Below are 25440 nucleotides of genomic sequence, written 5' to 3'. Positions count from 1 at the left end.
AAATCAAAAGACAATTTATTTTAGACATTAATATAATTAGAGTAAGAATTGCTAACAAATTATATATTCCAGATTTTAATATAATTAAAAAATTTCTTATAACTAAATTCATACAATCCAATAATAAAATTTATTGTAAACCAAATAATCTAATTACCGTTTCCCAATCAATCATATTGTGTCAATTTAATATCAAATGATATGATTTCAATTACCTTAGGTGTAGATGTCTGAACGAAAGAAAGAGAGAAATCATTCATCCTTGATGACTTGAGATTATGGAGTTTAGAAATACTAGTATTTAATAGTTTAATTTGAGATGGATATATAGTAGGAGGTTGAGACAAATCAAAGGGTTGGCGGTTTGAGGAAAAAACAGAATAAAAGAAAAAATATTATTTAGAAATTAAATTGCGGGTGGGAATTAGGGTTCGATTTATAAAGGAGGCACGTTTCAGAAATAGAAAGACGCGTAAGTTAAATAGGAAGGGTCAGTTTTTTTTTTAAAGTATAGTTATTTGAAAATAATAAAAACGTTAATTAGTTACTAGAATATAAGTTGGGCTAAGGTCTGTCTTGATATGATCTTTTATTTAAATATTTTGTGACCCTCCAATTTATATATAATTAATAAAAGAAAATTCAAATTGCGTCACTGAAATGTATTTTTTTAAATTACGTGACATTACATCTATATTCATTCTATTTTTAAATCTCTCGAGATAATTCATGTCAATAATGCTGAATACTTAAAAAAAAAAATTGACGTGACAAAATGTTACATTTTGAAATCAAACAAGAATGCTCGTTATGAGTCTTATTAATTTCTACTCCTTTTTTTTTAATTGAAGGTAGTTTAAGAAAAAAAAAAAAAAAAGAAGTTTAAAACAAATGAAAGTTGTAAATAATTGTAGTGGTAAAAAAAATTTTGTATAAAACTAACTATTTGAAATATGAATTGTTAAATAAAATAGACAAATTTGTCCTTTCCATTTTTTAATTCTTACTTGACAGATTCACTATATCATTTTCTATGTGGAAAAAGGCGTTTACAAGAATATCTTATTTAAATATAATTAAACCTTCTTTGGTCATAAATTTTAATTTATAATAAATAATATCTTATTTTAACCATAAAGCATAAGCCATTTAAATGAATATTCTCAATTCTTTATATATTTTACGAAGTACAAATATCCAAACAATTTTAGTATGTATCAACAGCGAAAGAGTTCAACTATTGATTTAATTAGTTTGATTTTGGGTTCTTCCAAAAATAAATGTTGTTCCTCATTTTTTTTTACAAATGAGGTAAATATTTTAACAGAGCAGCTTTAGTTGCATACAGCGCATGAACCATATAACGAGAGAGATAACGTCTGTTAGCATTTATTTAACAAATTTTGATCTGTATTGATCGTGCGGCCTAGAAATGCTTTGGACAGAAGTTCTGTCCAAATGCTTATTGCTTAAGTCGGTTGGTTATAATTTCTTCTCATTTCCGAATGTTAGCTACCTATAAATACCACGTTAACGTTTCTCTACTCCATCAAAAAAAACAAAACAAATAAAGAATACAAAGAATTCATGGAATCAGTTGAGGTACGCTCTTGCACCTGCACCCGCACCTGCACACCACCGCTTGAGGTACGCTCTGTCTGGGCGTCCAACCTGGACCGGGAATTCCGCATGATTGGCGAGGCAATCAAAGGGAAGTATCATCGCGTGGCGTTCGACACAGAAGTCAAGTTAGCTTCTGACAAGAAACATGTAATCAATGTGCACCCACGATTCGCATCTCCTGACCAGAGATATGGTGCAATAAAGGCAAGCACAGATAATGGCAGCATTAGGCAGCTAGGTTTGACGCTATCAGCTGACGATGATTCTGTTCTTGTATGAGAGTTCAATTTTGGAAAGTTCCACTTCCCAGCTGAGATGGAAGACAACTCCTCCAACGACTGCATTAATTCATACTTCTTTTCGGATCTTCTTCTCTCATCGGGCCTATTGATCAACCTGGCAATGACATGGATTCTGTTCCATGGCGCGTATGACGTCGCCTATTTCGTTAGATTGGCAACTTTTCGTTAGATTGAACTCCTTGTCAAGAAATTCTTGGGTGCTAATATATTTGACATCAAGCACATGACAAAATTTACAAACAACCTCTATGGTGGCTTGAAGGAAGTATCAACAGCATTGTGTGTCAAGAGAGCTGTTGGGATGGCCCACCAGGCTGGGTCTGACAGCCTTCTAACATGGCATACCAACCAGAAATTAAATAAAGTTTATTTCCCGAATAACAGCGGCATTAGACATGCCGGTCTCCTATATGGGATTCATAGCCTTTGATCGATATGGTGGGAATATAGAGGCAGTTTGCAAGGGGAAATGAGAAGTTTATGGGATAAGGTTTGGATCGCGGGAGCATGGAGCCTGTGGCGGGAGAGAAATAATAGGCACTTTGCCAATCGCATGAGAACAGTGAACATTCTGATCAATTATTCAAATTGTACAGATTAGGATAATAAAATGTGGCAACATAATTCTAATTCCATGAGACTATTTACTACTTTTTAAGCAATTTTAACAATGTCGGCAACTGTTGAGGGCATAGTAGTCCTTTTTAACAATTCCGATATTGAAGCACTAATTTGTCTGCTTGTGATAACAGACGTGATTTCCATGAGTGAAGCTTAGAAAATTGAGTTAGATGCAATGTAAGCCATGTAAGACTGCAGCAATCGAAATTGACTTACATTTTATAAAAAAAAATTCTATATTTTCCTACTTGCAGTAGGACAGTTTAGTTAATGAATTGAGATTAGTTTCTTTAGGATCTGATCACCTATGTAAGGCCTGTGTTGAAGATTGATAACAAAGATATAAATATTATTGGGTATGCAAGTTTTGGAGAATTATCAAATCAAATGCAACTTGCAATTACAATTATTAATAATTTGCATTTCCAACCTAGTAGTAATATTCAATTTTGATTGCTGGTCCGTTATTGGCTACCAAGTTCTCGTAGACATTACATCAAACACCTCAAGTGCACATGCTAAGGTGCACAACTAGGGGTTTTAAAAGGCACTCAGGCAATTGATCCAACTCTTCAAGAAAACAGCTAGAAAGTAAAAGACAGTGGGAAAACCACTACTCCAAACAACAAGTAGAGCTTTTCATAGCTAGAAAGTAGAATTATACCAAAAAACACAGCTAACAACAAGTACTACGTGTTCCATGCACAGAGCCAAAAAGCACAAGTTCTCTTTGCAATAATCTAACTTTAAGTAAAATAACAGAATAATAGCTAAAGACAGAGCATCCAATCAACGATTTATCAACAGTTTCCAAACTTGTCATACGAGTTGAAGGATGATAGACAAACTTAGAGGGTTACAATTTCTCCTATGGTCTTTACAAGCGCACCCAAAGTCGTCCGCACCGATTTGTCCGTCTCCTTTTTATCCCATGGCCATGTCTCCACAATCCTTATCTCCACTATCTCAAGGAATTCACATGGAAATGAATTTTCCCGGTAATGCTTCTTGCACAACGAGTCCACTCTCTGGTGGTGGACAATAAAAGTTAGCAAGGTAGTTGACAACAATATATCCTAATAAAAGCCTAATGATAGTTTATAATAAGAAGTTAGTATGACAGTAAGATAAATGTCACAACACTTGTGCATTTTTTGCAAGCAAGCAATCAACCATTGGATTGCATCCTCAATATTAAAAGATGTATACATATAAGTCCATTGATTGCTCAATTGCAAATATATATATATATATATATATATATATTAGTATCTCATTATGAGTTATCAGATTTTGAACAAATCATCTGCTGCAGTACCATTGTCACATGTACAGTGAAATATTAACTGTATGTGCAAAATATTGTCCGACTCTTGAGTCTTAAGTGATGATGTACTAAAGGCATCCCTCTCGTTTTCAAAAGGTTGGTGCCCAATATAATTAGTAATCTCTGAGAACAAAATCAGAAGAATAGAAACAAACACGAGACTCGTACCGGAAAGATGCTACCTCATCGACTACACAATATTATGAACAGTACTGAAATACTAGCATCTTGACTACTACCCCTCCTTTCCCCAGCAGACACAGAGAGAGAGAGAGAGAGAGATTACATCACCGAAGTGCAAAACAAGCTTCTTTAGATTGGGTGAATGCTGGAGAAAGCAAACCACCAAATCCCAATCATATCTCGTCTGCAATACTCCTAGTTCCAAGATCTTCAAGTTATTCAATATCAGACAGTTTGGAATATCTTTGTGGAGTAATCTCTGCAAATAAGAAAAGAATGTCAAACAAGATGCAAGTACCACTATTTCACAATGTTGTGAAGCACTAAAAATTAAGCATACCAGGCCATCACGAGTTGCATAGAGCCTCAGACTTGTAACATTTGGAAGGCCGGCAAGAAGATTCAGTTGATAATAAGCAGAGAATTTATCAAGGTCTATTGTGACTAGAGATGATGCATTCTTCAATGTAAATGATGTTGTACGGAGAAGACATTTCTTAATAGTCAATTTCTTCAGCACATTGGAGTTAATCTCTTTAAACATCAACTGACAATGTGTCAGGGCCAATTCTTCAAGGACAGGGCACCCCAATAAAAACATTTCTATCAAATCATCATTGATGGAGGTATCACCAATCTCCAGTTTTTGAAGAGAAGGGAGGTCTATAGATTTAGGTTGGCTTTTAAATAAACTATATCCAACTACCAATGACATCTCCTTTACTGACGCGCAATTGAGAAGTGAATCAGGCAACTTGAAGATCGGGTTATTACGGATGTAAATATAGATTAACTGAGGCATGCACGTAACTGCGTGACTAATGAATTCTTCAACAATACCATGATTGCTTCTCTTTTTATAAGAATGCCACCTCAGTTTGAATTTATCCAGGGGTGAGAAACCTCTCCGGTTTAGTACACCATTAAGGAACTGCAGAAATCTATTCTCGCGGTCAAAGCCCCGGCTGCCAAAGTCAAAGTCGAGAGTATCCGTAGAAGTCCAAAGATCTGTCCATCTTTTGGACAATATGCCTGTGCGCACTGCCTCTTTGGTTGTCAGCAAGGAGAGTATTTGTGTTAGAAGTGGGTCAGGCATATCACTTATTCTGTCGATGGCAAGATCTGTACCATCCATCTTTCACCCTTCAATAAGGCAGTTCGTCAAACACGATCTCTGTGTTGAAATGCAAGAAAAGAACAAACCAGCTTTATGTTATCTCAAATGTAGAACAAGAAAAATGAACAATGATATATATACCTCAGCTGATACAATTCAAGAAAAATACTACTGGTAATAGAGGTCAGATCTGTACAACAATCATAATCATGGTTTATGAATGGAATTAACTAAACAGAACTAGCATAAAAAATGAAATGGTAAAATTGATAACAGACAGTGAGCTCTTGAACTTTTTACATAAAAGCCCTTGAAGTTTTTTTTATTACATTTTTAAGGGCTTTTCCTCAAAACAAGTAAATAGAATTGATCATAGACAGTAGAACTGATGAATGAAAATTGAAATTGAGTAGATAATTAGTACACTGGTTACAATAAAACAAAGCGCACTGGTTAGGATAGGATCAGAGGACAGAGATACATACCCAAATTTTTACATGAAATTTTGTTAAAAAATGAACTTGAATGAAAGGACTAATGATTATTTGATAAATGTGTCAAAAGTTGTTGACAGTGAAGGGTCTATGTAGCCATTGACAGTGAAGGGTCTATTTAGCTGGACACTTAATAAACTTGAACACATGTTTACTGTGAGACAAATCATGTTTAGAAAAGATGAAGTTAAAATATTTTAATTGACAACAAGCTTCACTTATTTATGTGAGACGACACAAAGGAATCATGAACTCAAAATTTTCGTTTCCGTTTTTTTCAAAATTAACATATAAATAATGAAGTCTTAGGTAAGCTACTGGCTTGACCTCTAATAGCCTTGAATTGAAACTCCAATTTCAAATTTTACCTGTCGCAAGCACACAAGAGAGAGAGAGAGGAGCAGTCGGTGGTTTGTACGATTGGTGAAAATTTACCTGATACCAGCACGAGAGAGAGAGGAGAGAGAGAGGAGGTGGCGCCGAAAGCTGCAGCGATTAGGTTTTGGCGACGGGGGAGGTGCGATTTAGGGTTTAGGGTTTGGAGGAATGCGTATCCTCTGCGTTAACTCAGAAGATAATATTTTGAGTTAATCAATTTAAGTGGAGACAATCCAACAACTGCTTATAAAATATGAGTCTTTCAAAATTGAAATTTTTATTAATAGAAAATATATTAATTAAATATCAAAATTAGAGAACGGTTTTGCAGTTTGTCCAAAAATAGAGAAAACGTGACGGAAAATCACAGCCGGTGGCCGTTATAGTTTATCCTGACCACTATTAGTGCTTAATTATCCTCCTCGACTGAGCTCAATAACTGAATTGGAGAAAAAAAAAAAAAAAAAACCCAGTCTGTTATGGCTTGAAACGGTCAGTTCTCTAGAATTTCTTAAAACAAACTATTCCATGCCCAATTTTGCAAAAAAAACCAATCTTTTTCTTAGTTCTTTCTTATCTGTATCGAAGATCACCCAATCATTCTTTCTTAGAAAACTACCAATGGACCCCTCAGCCGATTCCAATTCATAAAAAAATCTGAATTTTCTCACAAATCTCCAAATAAATATCCACCTTATTTTCCATCGAATTCACAACATCATTAGCCACAAAGAAAGCGCCAAGATCCCCTAGCAAACTATCTGCATCATCTCCAGTCAAAACCTTAGGAAATGCAAGACAAATTGCAACAACACAATTTCTCTCTGAAAAGCCATAATTCCATACCTTCTCAAATATCCTTAAAAGCTCATTAGGGGCAACCCAAAGTGCTTTTGAGGGGTACAGAAGACCTATTTTCTTGCAAGGAAATCCTAAATGAATCTATTGGTTAACCCCTTCGACCAATGGCAAATCGTCAGAAAGAAAAAGCGATTTCGAGGGTTTTGGCTTGTCAGAAACCCCAATTGATTCGAAAAGGAAGTCGAACTCGTTGATGGCCGTAGCGACCCATCACGGACAACTCTGTCCGTTTCAAGCCATAACGGACAGGATTTTTTTCGGTTTTTTCTCCGGTTCAGTTATTGAGCCCAGTTAAAAAGGTTAATTAAGGACTAATAGTGGCCGAGATAAACCATAACGGCCACTGGCCGTGATTTCCCGTCACGTTTTCTCTATTTTTGGATAAAACACAAAACCATTCTGTAATCTCGATATTTAATTAATACATTTTCTATTAATAAAAATTTCGGTTTCTTTCAAAATTAATGCAGATCTAGTCAGCACAAATCTTGAAAGAAATCGGACAATTAAGATTGATTCCCTTTTGAGTTAATGCAGAGGATACAAATTCCTCCAAACCAAAGGGAGAGGGTTAAGACCGGTCCAGTTACTGGACCGCCAAAAAAAAATGAATTCAGCGACAATTTTTTTATTTTATCGGATTGATCTGCACGACTTTTAAAGCCTATCCAAGAGTATGGTAGCCTTTGCATTTGGTATTTAATTAATTGGACAGAACGAATCAAAGATATATAATAGCAAGCTTCCTTCTGATATCAAGCAAGAATGCTCGCTATGAGTCTTATTAATTTCTACTCTTTTTTTTTTTTTTTGCAAAATTCAAGTAAGTTTAAGAAAAAAAATCTGAAAAAAGAAAGTTAAAAAGTAAAAACAAATGAAAGTTCTAAATAATTGTAGTGGCAAAAAAATCTTTGCATAAAATTAACTATTTCAAATTTGACTTGTTAAATTAAATAGACAAAATTTCCCTTTTATTTTTATGACGAATTTACTGATTCACTATATCAGCCTTTTTATGTGGAAAAAGGCGTCGCCCGTTTACAAGAATATCTTATTTAAATCTAATTAAACCTTCTTTGGTCAAAAGTTTTAATTAATAAAAAAAATGAAGGTGTGTATCTCTAACCATAAATTACAAGTCATTTACATGATTTTCTCAATTTTTCTTTGTTTACAAAGTACAAATATCCCAACTATGTATCAATAGCGCATGCAAGAGTTCAACTATTGGTTTAATTAGCTTGATTTTGGATTTTTGCACCCAAATGATGAGAGCGATTGGTTTAATCATTAGTTAAGTTTTCTTTTAAAATTTGAAATGCAACTTCTGCACTGTTTCCATATACTTGTAGTTTAGACGACACTTTTCTCTCCTCAATCCTAAGTTCCTAACAGCTCAAAGAATCCTTAATTTCCACAATCATCTACTTAACTTTCCCCTTAATTTCATCCAAATTTCCTAATTAATTTGTTATATATAGATATGAAGAAAGAAGGAAATCATATCCAAGAACAATCCAATGGAGGTGCGGTCTGTGTGGATGTCCAACCTTGAGGAGGAGTTCTACATGATTAAACATTTAGTAACGAATGAGAAATATTACTGGGGTGCATTTGACACAAAATTTAGGCTCTCTCTCAACGGGGGAAATCCGGTGGAGATACACCCACGATTCAGATCTCCCAACGAGAGATATATTACAATCAAGAAGAGCATAGATGAAGGCAATATCAGGCAGCTAGGTCTCACTCTAGTCTCATCCATTGATGCTACTTCTGTCATCATTTGGGAATTTAACTTTCCAGCTGAGATAGGGGAAAACGATCTCATTAACACCTATTTCTTCTCACAGCACCTTCGCTCCTCTGGTCTATTGAAGAATCCGATGATGACATGGATTATGTTTCACGGCGCATATGATGTAGCATATCTCATCAAGTTAGCCAACTTTTGGGACTCTTTGCCAGATACTTTGGTGGAGTTTCAATCTCATGTCAGGAATTACCTAGGTCAGAATGTATTTGATGTCAAATTCATGACCAAGTTCACAAATAATCTCCATGGAGGTTTGGAAGAAGTCGCGACGGCATTGCATGTCAACCGGGTTGTTGGGATGGCCCACCAAGCTGGGTCTGATAGCCTTCTGACGTGGCAGGTATTTAAGAAGTTCAAGCAAGTTCATTTCCCGCATGACAGCGGCATTAGGTATGAGGGTGTTCTATATGGGATTCATGATATTTGAGCGTTGAGTGTGCTTGTATATATGGAAATGAGGAATAAAAAATAAAATGATTGTGATGGATTGTATGAAATGCTTCTCGTTTATTTTCAGTTCAGTGACTTGAATTGTTTCCTGAAACTGTAAAGATATAATTAGCTAATTTAAGCATTTAACTTTGTTTACTGTGGAGAAAGGAGAGGTAGCACAATTAGCTAGAAAAATATTCTAGAGTTGTTATACCCAAAGGTCGAGAGTTCGATTCCCTCTCACGAACCTTGGTAGCTACTACTAAGTTTTCAAAAAAAAACTTTATTTGCTGTGCTCCTGATTGCTTATAGAATTTTCTAGTTGTTATTAGTAGCTTTGTTTCATAAAAAATCTTAAAAAGGATTTCTAAAAAACAAAAAGGGCCATGTCGGTAAGGACATTGCATCTCAAGTTTATCTTTTTTAATCAAAATAAAAATTTATTTGCATCTCATACTTATCAATCAAAGTTGAACTAATATCATAAAATTAGCCAATTTAACTACTGAACTTCCCAGCTATTCACTTCAAATCAGAATAAATCAGAAAAGTTACAAAAGGGCAGTTCCAAAATAGCTACATTGATTTAAGTTTCTATGTTTCTGTCTCCCACCGCCTCAACTTCCTCTTCTAAAATCGTCACTAGTTGTGGCCTGTATCGCAAAATGTTTCAACAAATTGTGTTAAACGTGTCTGCTACTTGACTTCTATGTCAGGTGCATCCATGCTATATGAAAATAACAGAAAGTGTAAATCTTCCTGTTGTTGTTCCAAGACAATTGTAGCAATCGCACGTCAGTACACTGTAGATTTCATATTTCGAACAAGAACAAATATCTCTGGTCTTTTAGTTTGTGTCTGAAGATACTGTTGCCTCCTCAAAGCGGCCAGAATTCTTATGTCACAAAATGCCATTGTAATTCTATCATTAGTGTCACAAACATAAAAAATTTCAAAGAAGAGACGACTGATAGCTATAGTGTGACATGTACTATAAGTGACTGTTAGCTATAGTGTGACATGTACTATAAGTTTCGAGGTACAATTCTAGGTAAATTGCACATGAACAAGGCACAGAAGCAGATTTTATCCTAGCCAAACTACAATAAAAAGAACCATTCAGGCCTGATTTTTAGATTTACCCAAAAAATAATAATCTCTCAACCCTAAAATGAGTTTGTTGTGCACACAAGCTCATTCAGCCTTAATGTCCTCAGGAAATTCAACTGCCCCTCAAGCCCCCAAAAAAGAGAAAAAAGATAAAACCACCTCAGAAGAAAAAAGAAACAGTTGCAAGAAGAGTTATCAGAAAAAGTAATGGTGCCATGTAGAACCAGTACAAACACCTGACCTAACAAATTGGGCACAGACTTATTTAGAAAATATATATATGTACCATGTATGAACAGCACCCTGGTAACAAAACCAACACCTGACCTAACAAATTGAGCACAGACTTATTTAGAAAATATATATATGCACCATGTATGAACAGCACCGGTGGTAACAAAACCAATAGGCCATCTAAAGGATTTGAGGTTGGGATCTTCTGGTACTTGTAAGGCCCACCTATCAGACTCTAATTGCATGAAGTATGACTCCACTGCAGATTGCGTGAGTTGGAGTTGCCACTTCTCTTGGTACTCTTCTAACTCTTCATCAGTCAATCTACATACCCCCTCAATTTTTTTCATTAATGTATATCAAAAGATGTGTGTCAACCATGCCTAACTATTTTTTTTTTTACTGTGATGGTTATGCCAATGGTAAACCTGAAAGGTCGGTCAAGTTTTCCCCAGTGCCTTTGCATTAGAACACCAGACTTTATACAGTGAAAGATTAATACAAATCATCAAATTCTTTAGGCAATTGCTTGGGATCACTGGGGCTTAATACAAGCTAAGTTATGACACTGTAACCTGTGCTTAAGCTCCAAATAACTAAGGCAAGATACTTGGAAGGAAATATTTGTTACCAGGTATTATTCCATCCAGAAAGATCATTGGTACAACAAGTGGTAGAAATCAATTTTGTAACAAATAAATCGATTTGGATTAGTCATTTGAAGTCTATCCAATCAATTTTGTAGTTGGTGTCATATGACACCGATGTCATACTAGCCGGACTCACTAGTAATATTCAAGTCATTGGGTAACAAGTGGTAGAAATCAATTTCTGCTCAGTTATTGCCTACCGAGTTCTCTTAGACATTACATCAAACACCTAAAGTGCACATGCTAAGGTGCTCTGTGGTGGTAATGGCAGAACCAGGGGTGTCAAAAGGCTCTCAGGCAATTGATCCAACTCTTCAAGGGTATGTTTAGTTGGATTAAGAATAGGCTACCGAGTTCTCTTAGACATTACATCAAACACCTAAAGTGCAAAAGCTAAGGTGCAGAACCAGTGGTGTGAAAAGGCTCTCAGCCCTCGGGGAATTGATCAAACTCTTCAAGAAAACAGCTACAAAGTAAAAGACAGCAGGAAAACCACAAGTCCAAACAACAAGTAGAGTTTTTCATAGCTAGAAACTAGGATTAAACCAAAAAACACAGCTAACAACAAGCACTACGTGTTGCTTGCACAGAGCCAAAAAGCACAAGTTTTCTTGCAACAATCTAACTTAAAAAAGTAAAAGAACATAATAATAGCTAAAGACACAGCATCCAATCACCGATTTATCAAACTAAAACAGTTTTCAAACTTGTCATACAATTTAAAGGATGATCGACAAACTTAGAGGGTCACAATTTTTCCTATGGTCTTTACAAGCTCACCCATAGTCTTGACCACCGTTTCTTCAGTCTCCTTTTTAACCCTTATCTCCACTATCTCAAGGAATTCACGTTGAAATGGTTTTTTTTTCTGGTAATGCTTCTTGTCCAATGACTTCACTCCCTGGTGGTGGACAATAAAACTTAGTAAGGTAGTTGACAACAATATATCCTATTAAAAGTCTAACACAACACTTGTGCATTTTGTGCAAACAAGCTATCAATCATTGGATTGCATTCTCAATATTTAAATTCTCGATATTAAAAGATGTATACATCTATGTAACAAATCAGCTGCTGCAGTACCGTAGCCGAATGTATGGTGAAATATTAACTGTAAGTGCATAATATTGCCTGACCCTTGAGTCTTAAGTGATTATGTACTACAGGCATCCCTCTCATTTCCAAAAGGTTGGTGCCCAATATAATAAGCTCCAAGGACAAAATCAGAAATAGAAAAGAAACAAACACGAGACTTGTACCGGAAAGATGCTACCTCATCAACTACACAATATTATGAACAATACTGAAATACCAGCATCTTGACTACTACCCCTCCTTTCCCCAGCACACACGAGAGAGAGAGAGAGAGAGATTACATCACCAAAGTGCAAAACAAGCTTCTTTAGATTGGGTGAATGCTGGAGAAAGCAAACCACTAAATCCCAATCATATCTCATCTTCAATACTCCTAGTTCCAAGATCTTCAAGTTATTCAATATCAGACAGTTTGGAATATCTTTGTGGAGTAATCTCTGCAAATAAGAAAAGAATGTCAAACAAGATGCAATTACCACTATTTCACAACTTTGTTGTGATGCACTAAAAATTAAGCATACCAGGCCATCACGAGTTGCATAGAGCCTCAGACTTGTAACATTTGGAAGGCCGCCAAGAAGATTTAGTTTGTCAGAAGCATAGAATTCATCAAGGTCTGTTGTGACTAGAGATGATGCGTTCTTCAATGTAAATGATGTTGTACGGAGAGAACCTTTCTTAATAGTCAATTTCTTCAGCAACTTGGAGTTAATCTCTTTAAACATCAAATGACAACTTCTCAGGGCCAATTCTTCAAGTACAGGGCACCCCAATAAAAGCATTTTTATCGAATCATCATCGATGGAGGCATCACCAATCTCCAGTATTTGAAGAGAAGGGAGGTTTATAGATTTAGGTTGGCTTTTAAATAAACTATATTTAACTAACAATGACATCTCCTTTACTGACCCACAATTGAGAAGTGAATCAGGCAACTTGAAGATCGGGTCCCTATCACTGTCAATATAGATTAACCGAGGCATGCTAGCAACTGCGCGACTAATGCATTCTTCAACAATACCATGATCACCTCTGGTTAGATAATACGTCCACCTCAGTTTGAATTTATCCAGGGGTGAGAAACCTCTACGGTTTAGTACACCATTAATGAAATGCAGAAATCTATTCTCGCAGTCAAAGTCCCATAAATTACGGCTGCAAAGGTCAAAGTCGAGAGTATCCGTGGAAGTCCAAAGATCTGTCCATCTTTTGGACAATATGCATGTTCCCACTGCCTCTTTGGTTGTCAGCAAGGAGAGTATTTTTGTTAGAAGTTCGTCGGGCATATCACTTATTCTGTCAATGGCAAGATCTCTACCATCCATCTTTCACCCTTCAATAAGGCAGTTTGTCAAACACGATCTCTGTGTTGAAATGCAAGAAAAGAACAAACCAGCTATAAGTTATCTCAAATGTAGAACAAGAAAAATGAACAATGATATATATACCTCAGCTGATACAATTCTTGAAAACTAGGCATGTACCAAACTAATATTGCCACCAAATCACCCACGGATCAAAATGCAAAATTACAATCAGCACTTCATATGGATTTCTGAGACCTTGATTTAACTTTTTCTTCAATTTTTGTTTGAAATTCGTGAAGAAATAGCTCAATTGCACCCTTCACATCTAGAAATGCCATAGTGGCCTCAATTTTGCAATTAGTCACCTTACAAGCCAGCGTAGGCATATTAAGAGCAAAAAAGAAAGCTAACTAAAATGCATGTCATGAAGTTGTTATTAATAATTTCCGATTTACAAAGTACATATTCAGTAATTATTTAATTTAATTACTTGTACGAACCTGACAAATTAGGAACATAATTAATAATTTATTTTGAATGAGAAAAAAAAAGAAATAGCAAATTAAATTGAACCAACAAAAAGTAGTCTAAACTGTTCCAAGTTCCTTTACTAAATGGGGCTTAATGGACAACTAATTTAACAGAAAATTGAAGAAAGAAATATTGCCAAACCCTAACAACCTAACTAAAAGAAACTTAGAACAGTACAAGATACCAAAAGAAAAGATAGTTGGCTACCAACCTTCAAAATAAAAAAATAAATAAAAAATACTACTGGTATTGGTCCAAGCATAGAGGTCAGATCTGTACAACAAACATAATCATGGTTTATGAATGGAATTAACTAAACAGAACTAGCAAGCAAAATGAAATCAAAGCAGTAGCTGCACACTTATTAAAAAGTATCTATGGTTTTATGCCCATATTATATAAGAAATCATTCCCATTCGTCATGCATACGCCATTTGAAATTCACATTTGCGGTCAAGCTACAGATTTTAGATATATTGGAAGCAAACCCTAAATTTTAACAAAGCTCATACAATACAATATGACAAGTAAATCTTGAATCGAACTAACAACGAGATTGACAGTCAAATGAATAACCAAATTTAGGCAGTGATGATTGTGAATCAAAGAAATTATTGTGAAAAGAGAGAAATAGTTACCTGAAAGAAATTAGGTAATGACAGTCAGCGAAGGAGAGTGTTAAGTTGGCCATTCACCATATCAGAATCGTAAACCCTAGTGGCCAACTGAAGTGCGATTCTCTCTCTCTCTCTCTTTTGGGGTTTCTCTTTTCTTACTTTTTGGGGTTTATCGGTTTAGGGTTTTACAGCTGAACCGGTCCAGCCGGAGTCTAAAGTAACTCAAATTTTGAGTTTGAATCCAGACCGTCTGATTTGTTTTGGCACAATATTCCAGACCTTCAGAGAATCTAGACTCTTCATAGATGTCATCACATGCGCTGCTTTTCGGCCCAAAAAGCCCAAGAAATAAGTAAATCTCGCTGCTATTATTCTGTCAATTATGTCACAGTAACTCTACTAATTCAAATAAAATGCTACATAAATTAACTAAGATAAGATATTACTTTAATCGAAATTACACGGTTTTCTTGTAGATCATGATTTTTTTTAATCATTTATATTTCATAAAAAAAAAAATGTAGAGTCTTATTTGTACTTCTTTTGCTTAATAACACGTGGTGTCGTGACTTGAGTTACGTCGATAGGGCGAGAAAAAAAAATCGTGGTTTGTGGCTCGAACATGACTTGCAACTGACTCATTCGCTAACAGTTTATTTGTTATTGACTTGCAACTGACTCATTAGCTCATGACTTGCAACTGGCTCGAACATGACTTGCAACTGAGCTGGAACCTAGCTCGGTCTAGAATTAACGAGTTCAAGTCATGAGCTAGCCTGACTAGGCATCAATTTGAGAATTTGTATGAATTTCTATGCATTTTATACTGCCAATTTTTTTATTAATCGAAAATAAAAGTAAAAAATATCACGATATATAGGGGATCATTTTGCTAGAAAATTCAAATCTAGGAAAAATGGGATGATTTATCCCGTCCAGATTAGTGCCTCGCTAATCTCGCTAAGCAGAAAAAAAAATCTTGAATGTGATAGATTATCTCGTCCAAATTGTAGCATTTTTTTTAATTAGTGGAGGCCATAGAGAAATGATGCTGCTGTAATTTAAAAAAAAATAATTAGTTGAGGCTATATAATTAGTGGGGACTGTAATATATAATTTCTCTAACTGCTGTTCTGTAGCATGTTTACTGTAGCGTGGAACTGTAGCGCACGTACAAAAATAATTATTCTTGATTTAATTAGTTTGATTTTAGGTTCTTCCAAAAATAAATGTTGTTCCTCTTTTTTTTTTTTATAAATAAGGGAAAGATTTTAACAGAGCAACTTCAGTTGCATATATACAGGCATACAGCGCATGAACGGAGAGAGATAACGTCGCATGAACGGAGAGAGATAACGTCAGTTAGCATTTATTTAACAAATTTTGATCTGAATTAATTGATCTTACGGCCTAGAAATGCGCTTAAGTCGGTTGGTTAATTTCTTTTCATTTCCGAACGTAGCTACCTATAAATACCACGTTAACGTTTCTCTACTCCATCAAAAAACCCAAAACAAAACAAATAAAGAATACAAAGAATTCATGGAATCAGTTGAGGTACATACGCTCTTGCACTCTTGCACTTGCACCCGCACACCACCGCTTGAGGTACGCTCTGTCTGGGCGTCCAACCTGGACCGGGAATTCCGCATGATTAGTCAAGCAATTAAAGGGAAGTATAATCGTGTGGCGTTCGACACAGAATTCAAGTTAGCTTCCGCTTCCGACAAGAAACATGTGATCAATGTGCACCCACGATTCGCATCTCCTGACCAGAGATATGGTGCAATAAAGGCAAGCACAGATAATGGCAGCATTAGGCAGCTAGGTTTGACGTTATCAGCCGAAGATGATTCTGTTCTTGTATGGGAGTTCAATTTTGGAAAGTTCCACTTCCCAGCTGAGATGGAAGACAGCTCCTCCAACGACTGCATTAATTCATACTTTTTTTCGGATCTTCTGCTCTCATCCGGCCTATTGAACAACCCGGCAATGACATGGATTCTGTTCCACGGCGCGTATGACGTCGCATATTTCGTGAAATTAGCAACTTTTTGGAGCCCATTGCCAGATATGCTGCTTGACTTCGAACTCCTTGTCAAGAAATTCTTGGGTGGTAATATATTTGACGTCAAGCACATGACCAAATTTACAAACAACCTCTATGGTGGCTTGAAAGAAGTATCCACAGCATTGTGTGTCAAAAGAGCCGTGGGACTGGCCCACCAGGCTGGATCTGACAGCCTTCTAACGTGGCATACTTACCAGAAATTGAAAAAAGTTCATTTCCCAAACAACAGCGGTATTAGGCATGCCGGTGTGCTATACGGGATTCATAGCATTTAAGAGTGTTCGGTTGATATGATGGGAGCATATATAGGGGCAGTTTGCAAGGGGAAATGAGAAGTTTATGGGATAAGGTTTGCGTCGCGGGAGCATGGAGCATGGAGCATGGAGCATGGAGCCTGTGGCAGGAGAGAAATTACATGCACTTTGCCAATTGCATGAGAACAGTGAACATTCTGATCTATGGTTGCGCACGTGATTTCATCTCTGGATCAAATCTTGCTAGCTACTCATTAGAGGTTTTCATTTGTGAATTTGAGAGATTGAACCTGCTGGTACCATTCCGAGTTGCTGATTCCTGGTCCTGGTACAACTTTTGAGTTTCTGGTTCCTTATCGTGGTACCACTCTGAGATTGGAGCTTCTAACACTGCTGGTACCAGTCAGAGTTGGAGCTGCGCACACAACTGGTACCAAATCCAAGCTTGGACCCATTGGAGCTGTTGGTACACCCAGCGTGAGAACCCAGAAGTGAGATGTGGCAATATAATTGTAATTGATGGATTAGGATAATTATGCATCTGTTTTTTTGTGGCTCAATCCTGATGGCAAAATTCATATATGCATATGTTGTTTTAGACTATTTACTACTTTTTAAGCAATTTGAACAATGTCAGCAACTATTGAGCGCATAGTAATCTTTTTTAACAATTCGGATATTTTTGTTGTTGCTGATTACAAGCACGAGTTTTTGGAATTTTCGGACTGGTACAATAGAGATGATATTGCAATTCTGTGAATTTCAGAAACAGTGGGGTTTATTTTGTAAATTTGACAATACCCTTTTGTCAGAACTTTATATACATCATGGAACTCAAAATTGTTGATGATTCTAGCAATTTGACTTGAATTGGTAAATTGTTTTGTTTAAGGGATACATGTGGTCAACGTGCACCCATGTTTCACATTGATTTAGCCTTAAGCTGGACATCAAAACAAATTTACCCAATTACTGATTCACATTTTTTTTCTGCTGGGCATGAAAACAACTCGTATGTGCATTAGATGAAGTATAACCTCAGCACAAAATTATTGTAATTTTCTGACAAGCAATGGTACGCCAATCATGTATCAAAAATCTGGCACTGCAAGGCATAATATGTGTAAGATTAGTTGCAACAATCTTCATAAAGGAAGAATAAAAGAAAAAAGAAATATACAAATTGTACTGGCAAAAGAATCATTGAATTGAAAATATAGCTTGGATTACCTGGCTCTTGAACTCTTGTTCAAGTTGCCAAGTAATCTGAGCACCAACTCAGAATGGGAATCATCTTCGGCAATCTGTAATTTGTTGGTGCTTGGATTATGTTTTCACAAAAAAATAGTAAAAAAAAAAAACAGCGAGTTTATAACCGCCATGCATTACTTAATACATAATCTGAATATATAAAATCCCAAGTACAAATTTAAGTAAACACATGTTCGGAGACCGAATTGATATTGCAAACAGTTTGTCTATGTTGTTTGATGAGCTAGGCCTCATAATAAAATGTTGTAGCATAAAAAGCCGAAAGGCATCATAATAATTTTTGGCATCCTTGGTGGATCAGAAGAAAATTCATAAGCTACAGTGATAGCAGCCGCTATCATATTCATACCACTTTGCCAACACCTTAAAAGTAAATAAAAATGTCAAACTATATGTATCCTGATAACTATTCGGTTTTTGCTCCAAGCTGTCAATATTCATATATGCATATGTTTTTTGTGGCTATTTACTACTTTTTAAGCAATTTGAACAATGTCAGCAACTGTTGAGGGCATAGTAGTCTTTTTTAACAATTCGGATACTTTTGTTGTTGTTGATTACAAACATGAGTTTTTAGAATTTTTTGACTGGTACAATAGAGATGATATTGCAATTCTGTGATTTTAGACAAGCAGTTTGCTATTTTCACTAAATTTCTCCTATATGATTGAACTTGTGTCATTATGAAAAATTTTGGTTGGTATGTCCCAGTTTGTACCGTTACACTTTTCTATTATAAAAATTGAACTGAAAATTTTGGTTGGTATCAATTTGCACAGAATGGTCTTATACCAGATAGTACAGTGTATGATCCTCTTTTGTTTCATTTATGTTGAGAATGTGATGTTTTGAGGAAGAGCCTTTAACAATATTTTTAAAGATTCACAGATTTGATATTCAAATTGCAAAGTAGCCCATATAATGAAACAATTTTCAATTTTTATAGGAATGGCTTTTATAATTTCATTTAGCATGGGCGTTATTCTGAAAATATTTTGACTTTTTTTACTCTTTATCTTTATGTTGAGACAGTCTCCAAGCGGCTTATTTGAAAAAAGTATCATAAGAGCATAATGGTCATATTTAAATTTTTTTTAAAAAAAGGGTAAAACCCAAAGTTACTCCACAATATTTTTTGCCAAATGGGAAGTTTCAAATCTTGTGATTAAGCTGCTACATCTAATTGATGTTTTGAAGGCAAATGACTTAAAATTTAAAAGGATAACATTATCAATTATTTATAAGGGGTCCTAATTCTTACTTGCTTATTCGAGGCTACTCCCCTGGCTCAGATTCAATTCTTAATTGCTCTATGGTGGTGATGGAAGAAACAGGGGTGTTAAAAGGCTCTCAGGCAATTGATCCAACTAGAGTTTTCTTTGCAACAAAACAAGTAGAGTTTTTCATAGCTAGAAAGTAGGATTACACCAATAAAACACAGCTAACAACAAGCACTACATGTTTTTATTTATTTATTTATTTCTTTCATTCATTCATTCATTCATTCACTTATTTATTTATTATAAAAGTGGATAAACCACCGATTTCTTATAAAAGAAACCTACAATGTCAATCAAGCACTACGTGTTCCTTGCACAGAGCCAAAAAGCACAAGTTTTCTTTGCAACAATCTAACTTAAAATGTAAAAGAACATAATAATAGCTAAAGACAGAGCATCCAATCACCGATTTATCAAACTAAAACAGTTTTCAAACTTGTAAAACAATTTGAAGGATGATCGACAAACTTAGAGGGTTACAATTTTTCCTATGGTCTTTACAAGCACACCCATAGTCTTGACCACCGATTCTTCAGTCTCCTTTTTAACCCTTGTATCTAGAACTCTTATCTCCACTATCTCAAGGAATTCACGTGCAAATGAAATTTTTTCCCGGTAATGCCTCTTGCTTTTTCCCGGCAATAAAATTTCTTCCAGGTAACGCTGAACAATAAAAGTTAGTAAGGTAGTTGACAACAATATATACTAATAAAAGTCTATTGATAGTTTATAATAAGAAGTTAGTATGACAGTAAGATAGTTGTCACAACACTTGTGCATTTTGTGCAAACAAGCGATCAATCATTGGATTGCATCCTCAATATTTAAATTCTCGATATTAAAAGATGTATACATCTAAGTCCATTAATTGCTCAATTGCAAAAAAACAAAAAAACAAAATTATATTAGTATCTCATTCAGTTATCAGATTTTGAACAAATCAGCTACTGCAATACCATACTCGCATGTATGGTGAAATGGTGTCAGACTCTTGAGTCTTAAGTGATGATGTACTAAAATAAATAAAAGGTTGGTGCCCAATATAATAAGTAAGCTCCGAGGACAAAATCAGAAAAAGAAAAGAAACAAACACAAGACTCGTACCAGAAAAATGCTACTTCATCAACTACACAATATTATGAACAGTACTGAAATACCAGCATCTTGACTACTACCCCTCCTTTCCCCAGCACACACAAAGAGAGAGAGAGAGAGAGAGATTACATCAGCAAAGTTCAAGACAAGCTTCTTTAGATTGGGTGAATGCTGGAGAAAGCAAACAACTAAATCCCAATCAGATCTCGTCTCCAATTCTCCTAGTTCCAAGCTCTTCAAGTTATTCAATATCAGACAGTTTGGAATATCTTTGTTGAGTAAACTCTGCAAATAAGAAACGAATGTCAAACAAGATGCAATTACCACTATTTCACACCTTTGCTGTGATGCACTGGAAATTAATCATACCAGGACAATGCGACAAGTTGTATAGAGCCTTAGACTTGTAACATTTGAAAAGCTACCAAGAAGATTCAGTTCACCCATATTATATAAAATTTGAAAATCTGCTGTGACTAGAGATTATGCGTTCTTCAATGTAAATGATGTTATATGGAGAGAACATTTCTTGATAGTCAATTTCTTTAGAACATTGGAGTTTATCTCTTTAAGCATCAACCGACAATTTGTCAAGGCCAATTCTTCAAGGACAGGGCACCCCAATAAAAACATTTTTATCAAATCAGCATGGATGGAGGTACTACCAATCTCCAGTGTTTGAAGAGAAGGGAGGTTTATAGATTTAGATTGGCTTTTTGATAAAGTATATCCAACTAATGACATCTCCTTTACTGACCTGCAATTGAGAAGTGAATCAGGCAACTTGCTGATTGAGTTCGTACCAAAGTAAATATAGATTAACCGAGGCATGCAAGCAACTGCGTGACTAATGCATTTTTCGACAATACCATGATCGCTTTTCTTTAGATAAGACCGCCATGTCAGTTTGAATTTATCCAGGTGGCGACGGAGAGAAAGAGCTGGGGTTTGGAGAGGTTTTACTCCACTGGACGGGTCCAGTTACTGGACCACCGAAAAATATGAATTCAGCGACAATTTTTTTTGTTCGTCTGATCGGATTGATTGCACGACTTTTAAAGCATATCCAAGAGTATGGTAGCCTATCTCTTCATCTTTTGCATTTGATATTACATGGACATAACGAATCAAAGGTTTCTTTTCAAATCTCAAGTTAGTTTAAGACAAAAAAATCAGAAAAAAAAGAGTTAAAAACAAATGAAAGTTGGAAATAATTGTAGTGGTAAAAAAACATTTGTATAAGATTAACTATTTGAATTTTGAATTGTTAAATAAACTAGATAAATTTGCTATTTCCATTTTTTTCCTTTTTAATTCTTACTTGTCGCATTTGCTAATTCATTATATTATTTTTTATGTGAAAAAAGGCGCCACCCGTTTACAAAAATATCTTATTTAAATCTAATAAAACTTTCCTAGATCATAAATTTTAATTTAGGGGGAATTTCATGTATCCCTTTTGAAATCAAACAAGAATGCTCGCTATGAGTCTTATTAATCTCTACTCCTTTCTTTTTCTTTTTTCTTTTTTCTTTTTTTTTTTTGCAAAATTCAAGTAAGTTTAAGAAAAAAAAATCAGAAAAAAGAAAGTTAAAAAAGTAAAAACAAATGAAAGTTCTAAATAATTGTAGTGGTAAAAAAATATTTTTTATAAAATTAACTATTTGAAATTTGACTTGTTAAATTAATTAATAGACAAAATTGCCCTTTTATTTTTTATTTTTTAATTCTTACATGACGCACTTATTGATTCACTATATCAATTTTTTATGTGGAAAAAGGCGTCGCCCGTTTACAAGAATATCTTATTTAAATCTAATTAAACCTTCTTGGGTCAAAAGTTTTAATTAATAAAAAAGAATGGAGGTGTGTACGCGGCCATTTTTATTAATATCCCTAAAAAAAATAAAAATTTTAAAAATGCCCCGGTTCCTCATTTTTTATTAAAAATGCCCTAAACGCCTGGGCCTGGGGCGGCCCAAAACAGCCAGTGAGGCGCCCCCCCTAGTGGCGCTCCATATCCCCAGTGAGGCGCCACTCCCTGGGGCGCCTCACTGGTATTTGGTTTTTTTTTTTTTTTTTTTTTTTTTGAGAAATAGGATTTTGATTTGAATAATTTTGTTTAAAATAGTGTTTAGTTTATGTATATGTGTATGTGTATGTCAAAAAATAAAATCCAGATACTATTTTAGAACTGTAGTTATTTCTATCATATTCAAAAATAATGCAGCCCATGTTCAACCTAAATAGCAGGAATTTAAAATTCATAAAATCCAGATACATTACTAAATAATACAGTACCGTCGAGTCCATAGAATAAGGTAACATAAAATTCATACAGCAACAACCAGTTCAAATAGCAATTATACAAACCGTTACAGTTAAAACATAAAATACTACAACAACATACAATTGGGGTCTAAGCCTTACGAGACGAGGAGCTTGCTCCCTTTTTTTCCTCAGCCCGACGGACGCACGCAGGACACTCCCACGTAGTGAGACGAGCGTCGTTCAGCAGATCTGCATGCGGGTCCATGCAATTGGGATGAACAGCTTTGCCACATTTATAACAGAAGAACATATCCACCATATCTCCGTTCAGCTCACATAAGCAGCACTGTCCCCATCCAGGTGGAGGGACCCTGTCCACCCAGCCTTCCATCAGCATTTTTCTAATTGATGGATCAAGAGTGCTCAGAAATTCTTCATTATTTTTGGGTGAAAACAATCTTTCCAAATTCCTCATCGCGTAGGCTTCAGCCGTCCAAAAATTATTAATGAGTGCTCTTTTTGCTTCGCGTTCGGTTTTAGTTCTTCCTCTATTTTTTCCAACTTTGGGTGCCATTATAACTAGGGTTTCAAGTGACAGCAATTGATTAGGAAGGTTAATTATGTGCGTAATTAAATACTAACTGTACAGTAATCAACGGCTAATTAGAAAATAATTAGAAAATATATAAAATAATTGAAATAAATATTTTAAAAATAATTAAAAGAAATATTTAAAAAATAATTACAAAAAATATTTAAAAAATTATTAAAAAATTATTTAAATTACCTGTGGCTGTAGTCGCCCAGAAAATCGTCCGAAATCGCCTTGAGCGCTTTCTCCCTTCTTTCTGCCTTTGAGGTGGAAGGTAGACTGATGTTGGAGTGAGAAGAGAGAGAGAGAGAAAAAACGAATAAATAGGCATCCCTAGTGGACCGCCCGTGGCCCAGGCGGTCAGGACCCTAGCAAACCGCCCCTGTCACAGGCGGTTTGCTGGGAGTGTGGGTCGCAAATAGTGAAGAAATTGTAATTACTTGAATATAATTTCTTAGTTTGAATGTAATTACTTGAAGTATACATGTGCTGCTTTTAATTATATTGTTGAACTTTAATTGTATTGTTGAACTTTAATTGTATTGTTGAACTTTAATTGTATTGTTGAACTTTAATTGTATTGTTGAACTTTAATTGTATTGTTGAACTGTGTTATAATAATGAAATGTAAAGTGCAAACAACATAATACCAACATGAACATAAAATAAAAAAACGTAATGTCAACATAATACAGCAGTCCCATAGTCAAAATACTACAGTCAGAAATATATCACAATAAACAAAAACTCTACAATCATCATCTTCGTCTCCTTCCGGATAGAGACAACCTAGGAGCCGCTACGCCCTTGCCATGCCTGTGCGGCTGCACGCGCCTCTGCGGACTCACATCTCGGAGTGCATCCTCTCCCAAATCCTCCTCATCGTCCCCCATATCCTCATCCTCGTCCCCCGTATACATGTGCTGCGTACCTGTCCTGGCTGCCCGTGGATCAAATCCAGCAGCTGACTCTGCATTGGCGGGCTGTGTACGCAGCTCCCATGGATCTTGCTCCCAGCTTGCAGAATACGTGGAAGGAGGCGGTGCGCCAAATAATGCAGAGACAAAGCCATCTGCAGTCTGAGATGAACTCCCACCAGCCTCAAAGTCATGCTCCATCTCCACTCCATATCGTGGTCTGTGGGAGCCATACGCCTCTGCATCTGTATCTGCCGGGTCCAGCTCATTTATGCTAAATATGGGATCGGCATTCCAACGAGGTGCTCCATCCTAGATTAAAATAATGTTAGTTTTGCTACATACAAAGAACTCTGCAACAAATAATGGTATAATTGGCGACTGACCGTGCCAAGCTCTACTGCAACTCCGTATTTATTTTTATAAGCATCCCATCCTTGGGTATTCAGCACCCAGTCGTGGAACGCCCAACCTGAGTCATCAGCTGCATAATTGGAAGTTAACTGAGTTAGAACGAACAATTCAACGGAAATAAGAATATTGTGTGTGTCGTATTTTTAATATTAACTTGTAATTACCTGCAGGAGCTTGCGGCATCTCATCGCCGTAGACAGGGACTCGTTGATAATCTGGATTTCGCGGTGCAGACTGTATCTCCCGCCAATTGATGTTCTCCCCAGCATCGCGCAGCATGCCAACGAGGCGGCCTTCAAAACCGCCTGTCTCCACGATTGGTGCAGTGTGCTCGAGCATCTGGCATCCTATATATCGCCAAGCATCCTTCGCCATGCACGCCAAGCTGTGTCCAAAATAATGTCATTTTTTTTTAAGTATAAAAATCACGTACCTCAAGAGATGCCAATGAGACGCGGTGCTTAACATGATGGGTCCATAGAAGAGGACTAAATGTGTCAGGATCATGCACACCATCTGGAAAATCGGCCTGAGACGACGGGCCCTCTCCAGTCGGATCCACGGAGGAAGTGCCAG

General features: G+C 35.9%; 4 protein-coding genes and 2 long non-coding RNA genes across 10 annotated transcripts in view; 2 read left to right on the top strand and 4 right to left on the bottom strand.

Annotated features, from left to right (window-relative positions):
* Positions 1-25440, bottom strand: part of LOC144563329 (uncharacterized) — an 80213-nt gene that overhangs the window by 9188 nt on the left and 45585 nt on the right. Inside the window, exon 2 of the long non-coding RNA XR_013514316.1 lies at positions 19893-20238. This is a non-coding gene — a long non-coding RNA (uncharacterized LOC144563329). The remainder of the gene's footprint in view (positions 1-19892; positions 20239-25440) is intronic.
* LOC144563293 (F-box/FBD/LRR-repeat protein At1g16930-like) overlaps positions 3177-25440 on the bottom strand; it is a 50322-nt gene continuing 28058 nt past the window's right edge. Inside the window, exons 1-4 of one of the 4 annotated variants that reach the window (XM_078312751.1) lie at positions 6103-6245; positions 4397-5230; positions 4160-4315; positions 3177-3574 (exon numbers count right to left, since the gene is read on the bottom strand). In XM_078312751.1, the coding sequence (XP_078168877.1) occupies positions 3395-3574; positions 4160-4315; positions 4397-5191 (1131 nt within the window). In that variant the 5' untranslated portion in view covers positions 5192-5230; positions 6103-6245 and the 3' untranslated portion in view covers positions 3177-3394. Of the gene's footprint in view, positions 3575-4055; positions 4316-4396; positions 5885-6035; positions 6079-6102; positions 6246-25440 lie in introns of those variants that run through there. The other 3 variants (XM_078312758.1, XM_078312747.1, XR_013514309.1) reach the window with 3 other exon arrangements.
* LOC144564063 (putative CCR4-associated factor 1 homolog 9) lies at positions 5689-11576 on the top strand. The gene is made up of 5 exons (XM_078313571.1): positions 5689-5753; positions 8396-9112; positions 10650-10794; positions 11020-11396; positions 11547-11576. Exons 1-3 carry the CDS (start codon positions 5689-5691, stop codon positions 10714-10716), a joined length of 849 nt encoding a protein of 282 aa, XP_078169697.1. The 3' UTR covers positions 10717-10794; positions 11020-11396; positions 11547-11576.
* On the bottom strand, positions 11648-14822 carry LOC144563311 (F-box/FBD/LRR-repeat protein At1g16930-like). Of its 2 annotated transcripts, XM_078312783.1 has the most exons (4): positions 14720-14822; positions 12765-13607; positions 12525-12680; positions 11648-12049 (listed from the first exon to the last, which is right to left on the bottom strand). In XM_078312783.1, exons 2-4 carry the CDS (start codon positions 13566-13568, stop codon positions 11888-11890), a joined length of 1122 nt encoding a protein of 373 aa, XP_078168909.1. In that variant the 5' UTR covers positions 13569-13607; positions 14720-14822; the 3' UTR covers positions 11648-11887. The 2 variants fall into 2 exon arrangements, with proteins under 2 accessions (XP_078168909.1, XP_078168900.1); XM_078312774.1 differs by lacking the exon at positions 14720-14822 and having other exon boundaries at positions 12765-14416.
* Positions 11926-20554, top strand: LOC144563323 (uncharacterized). The gene is made up of 3 exons (XR_013514314.1): positions 11926-12077; positions 20261-20434; positions 20497-20554. It is a non-coding gene; the product is annotated as an uncharacterized LOC144563323 (long non-coding RNA).
* LOC144547224 (uncharacterized) lies at positions 24181-25174 on the bottom strand. The gene is made up of 3 exons (XM_078295835.1): positions 25029-25174; positions 24837-24934; positions 24181-24762 (listed from the first exon to the last, which is right to left on the bottom strand). Exons 1-3 carry the CDS (start codon positions 25141-25143, stop codon positions 24292-24294), a joined length of 684 nt encoding a protein of 227 aa, XP_078151961.1. The 5' UTR covers positions 25144-25174; the 3' UTR covers positions 24181-24291.

Source organism: Carex rostrata, chromosome 1 (genome assembly GCF_964058835.1).
Source record: "Carex rostrata chromosome 1, lpCarRost1.2, whole genome shotgun sequence".
NCBI classification, from domain to species: domain Eukaryota; kingdom Viridiplantae; phylum Streptophyta; class Magnoliopsida; order Poales; family Cyperaceae; genus Carex; species Carex rostrata.
The sequence above is the reverse complement of the archived record's forward strand: the minus strand, read 5'-3'. Positions and strand labels throughout refer to the sequence as shown.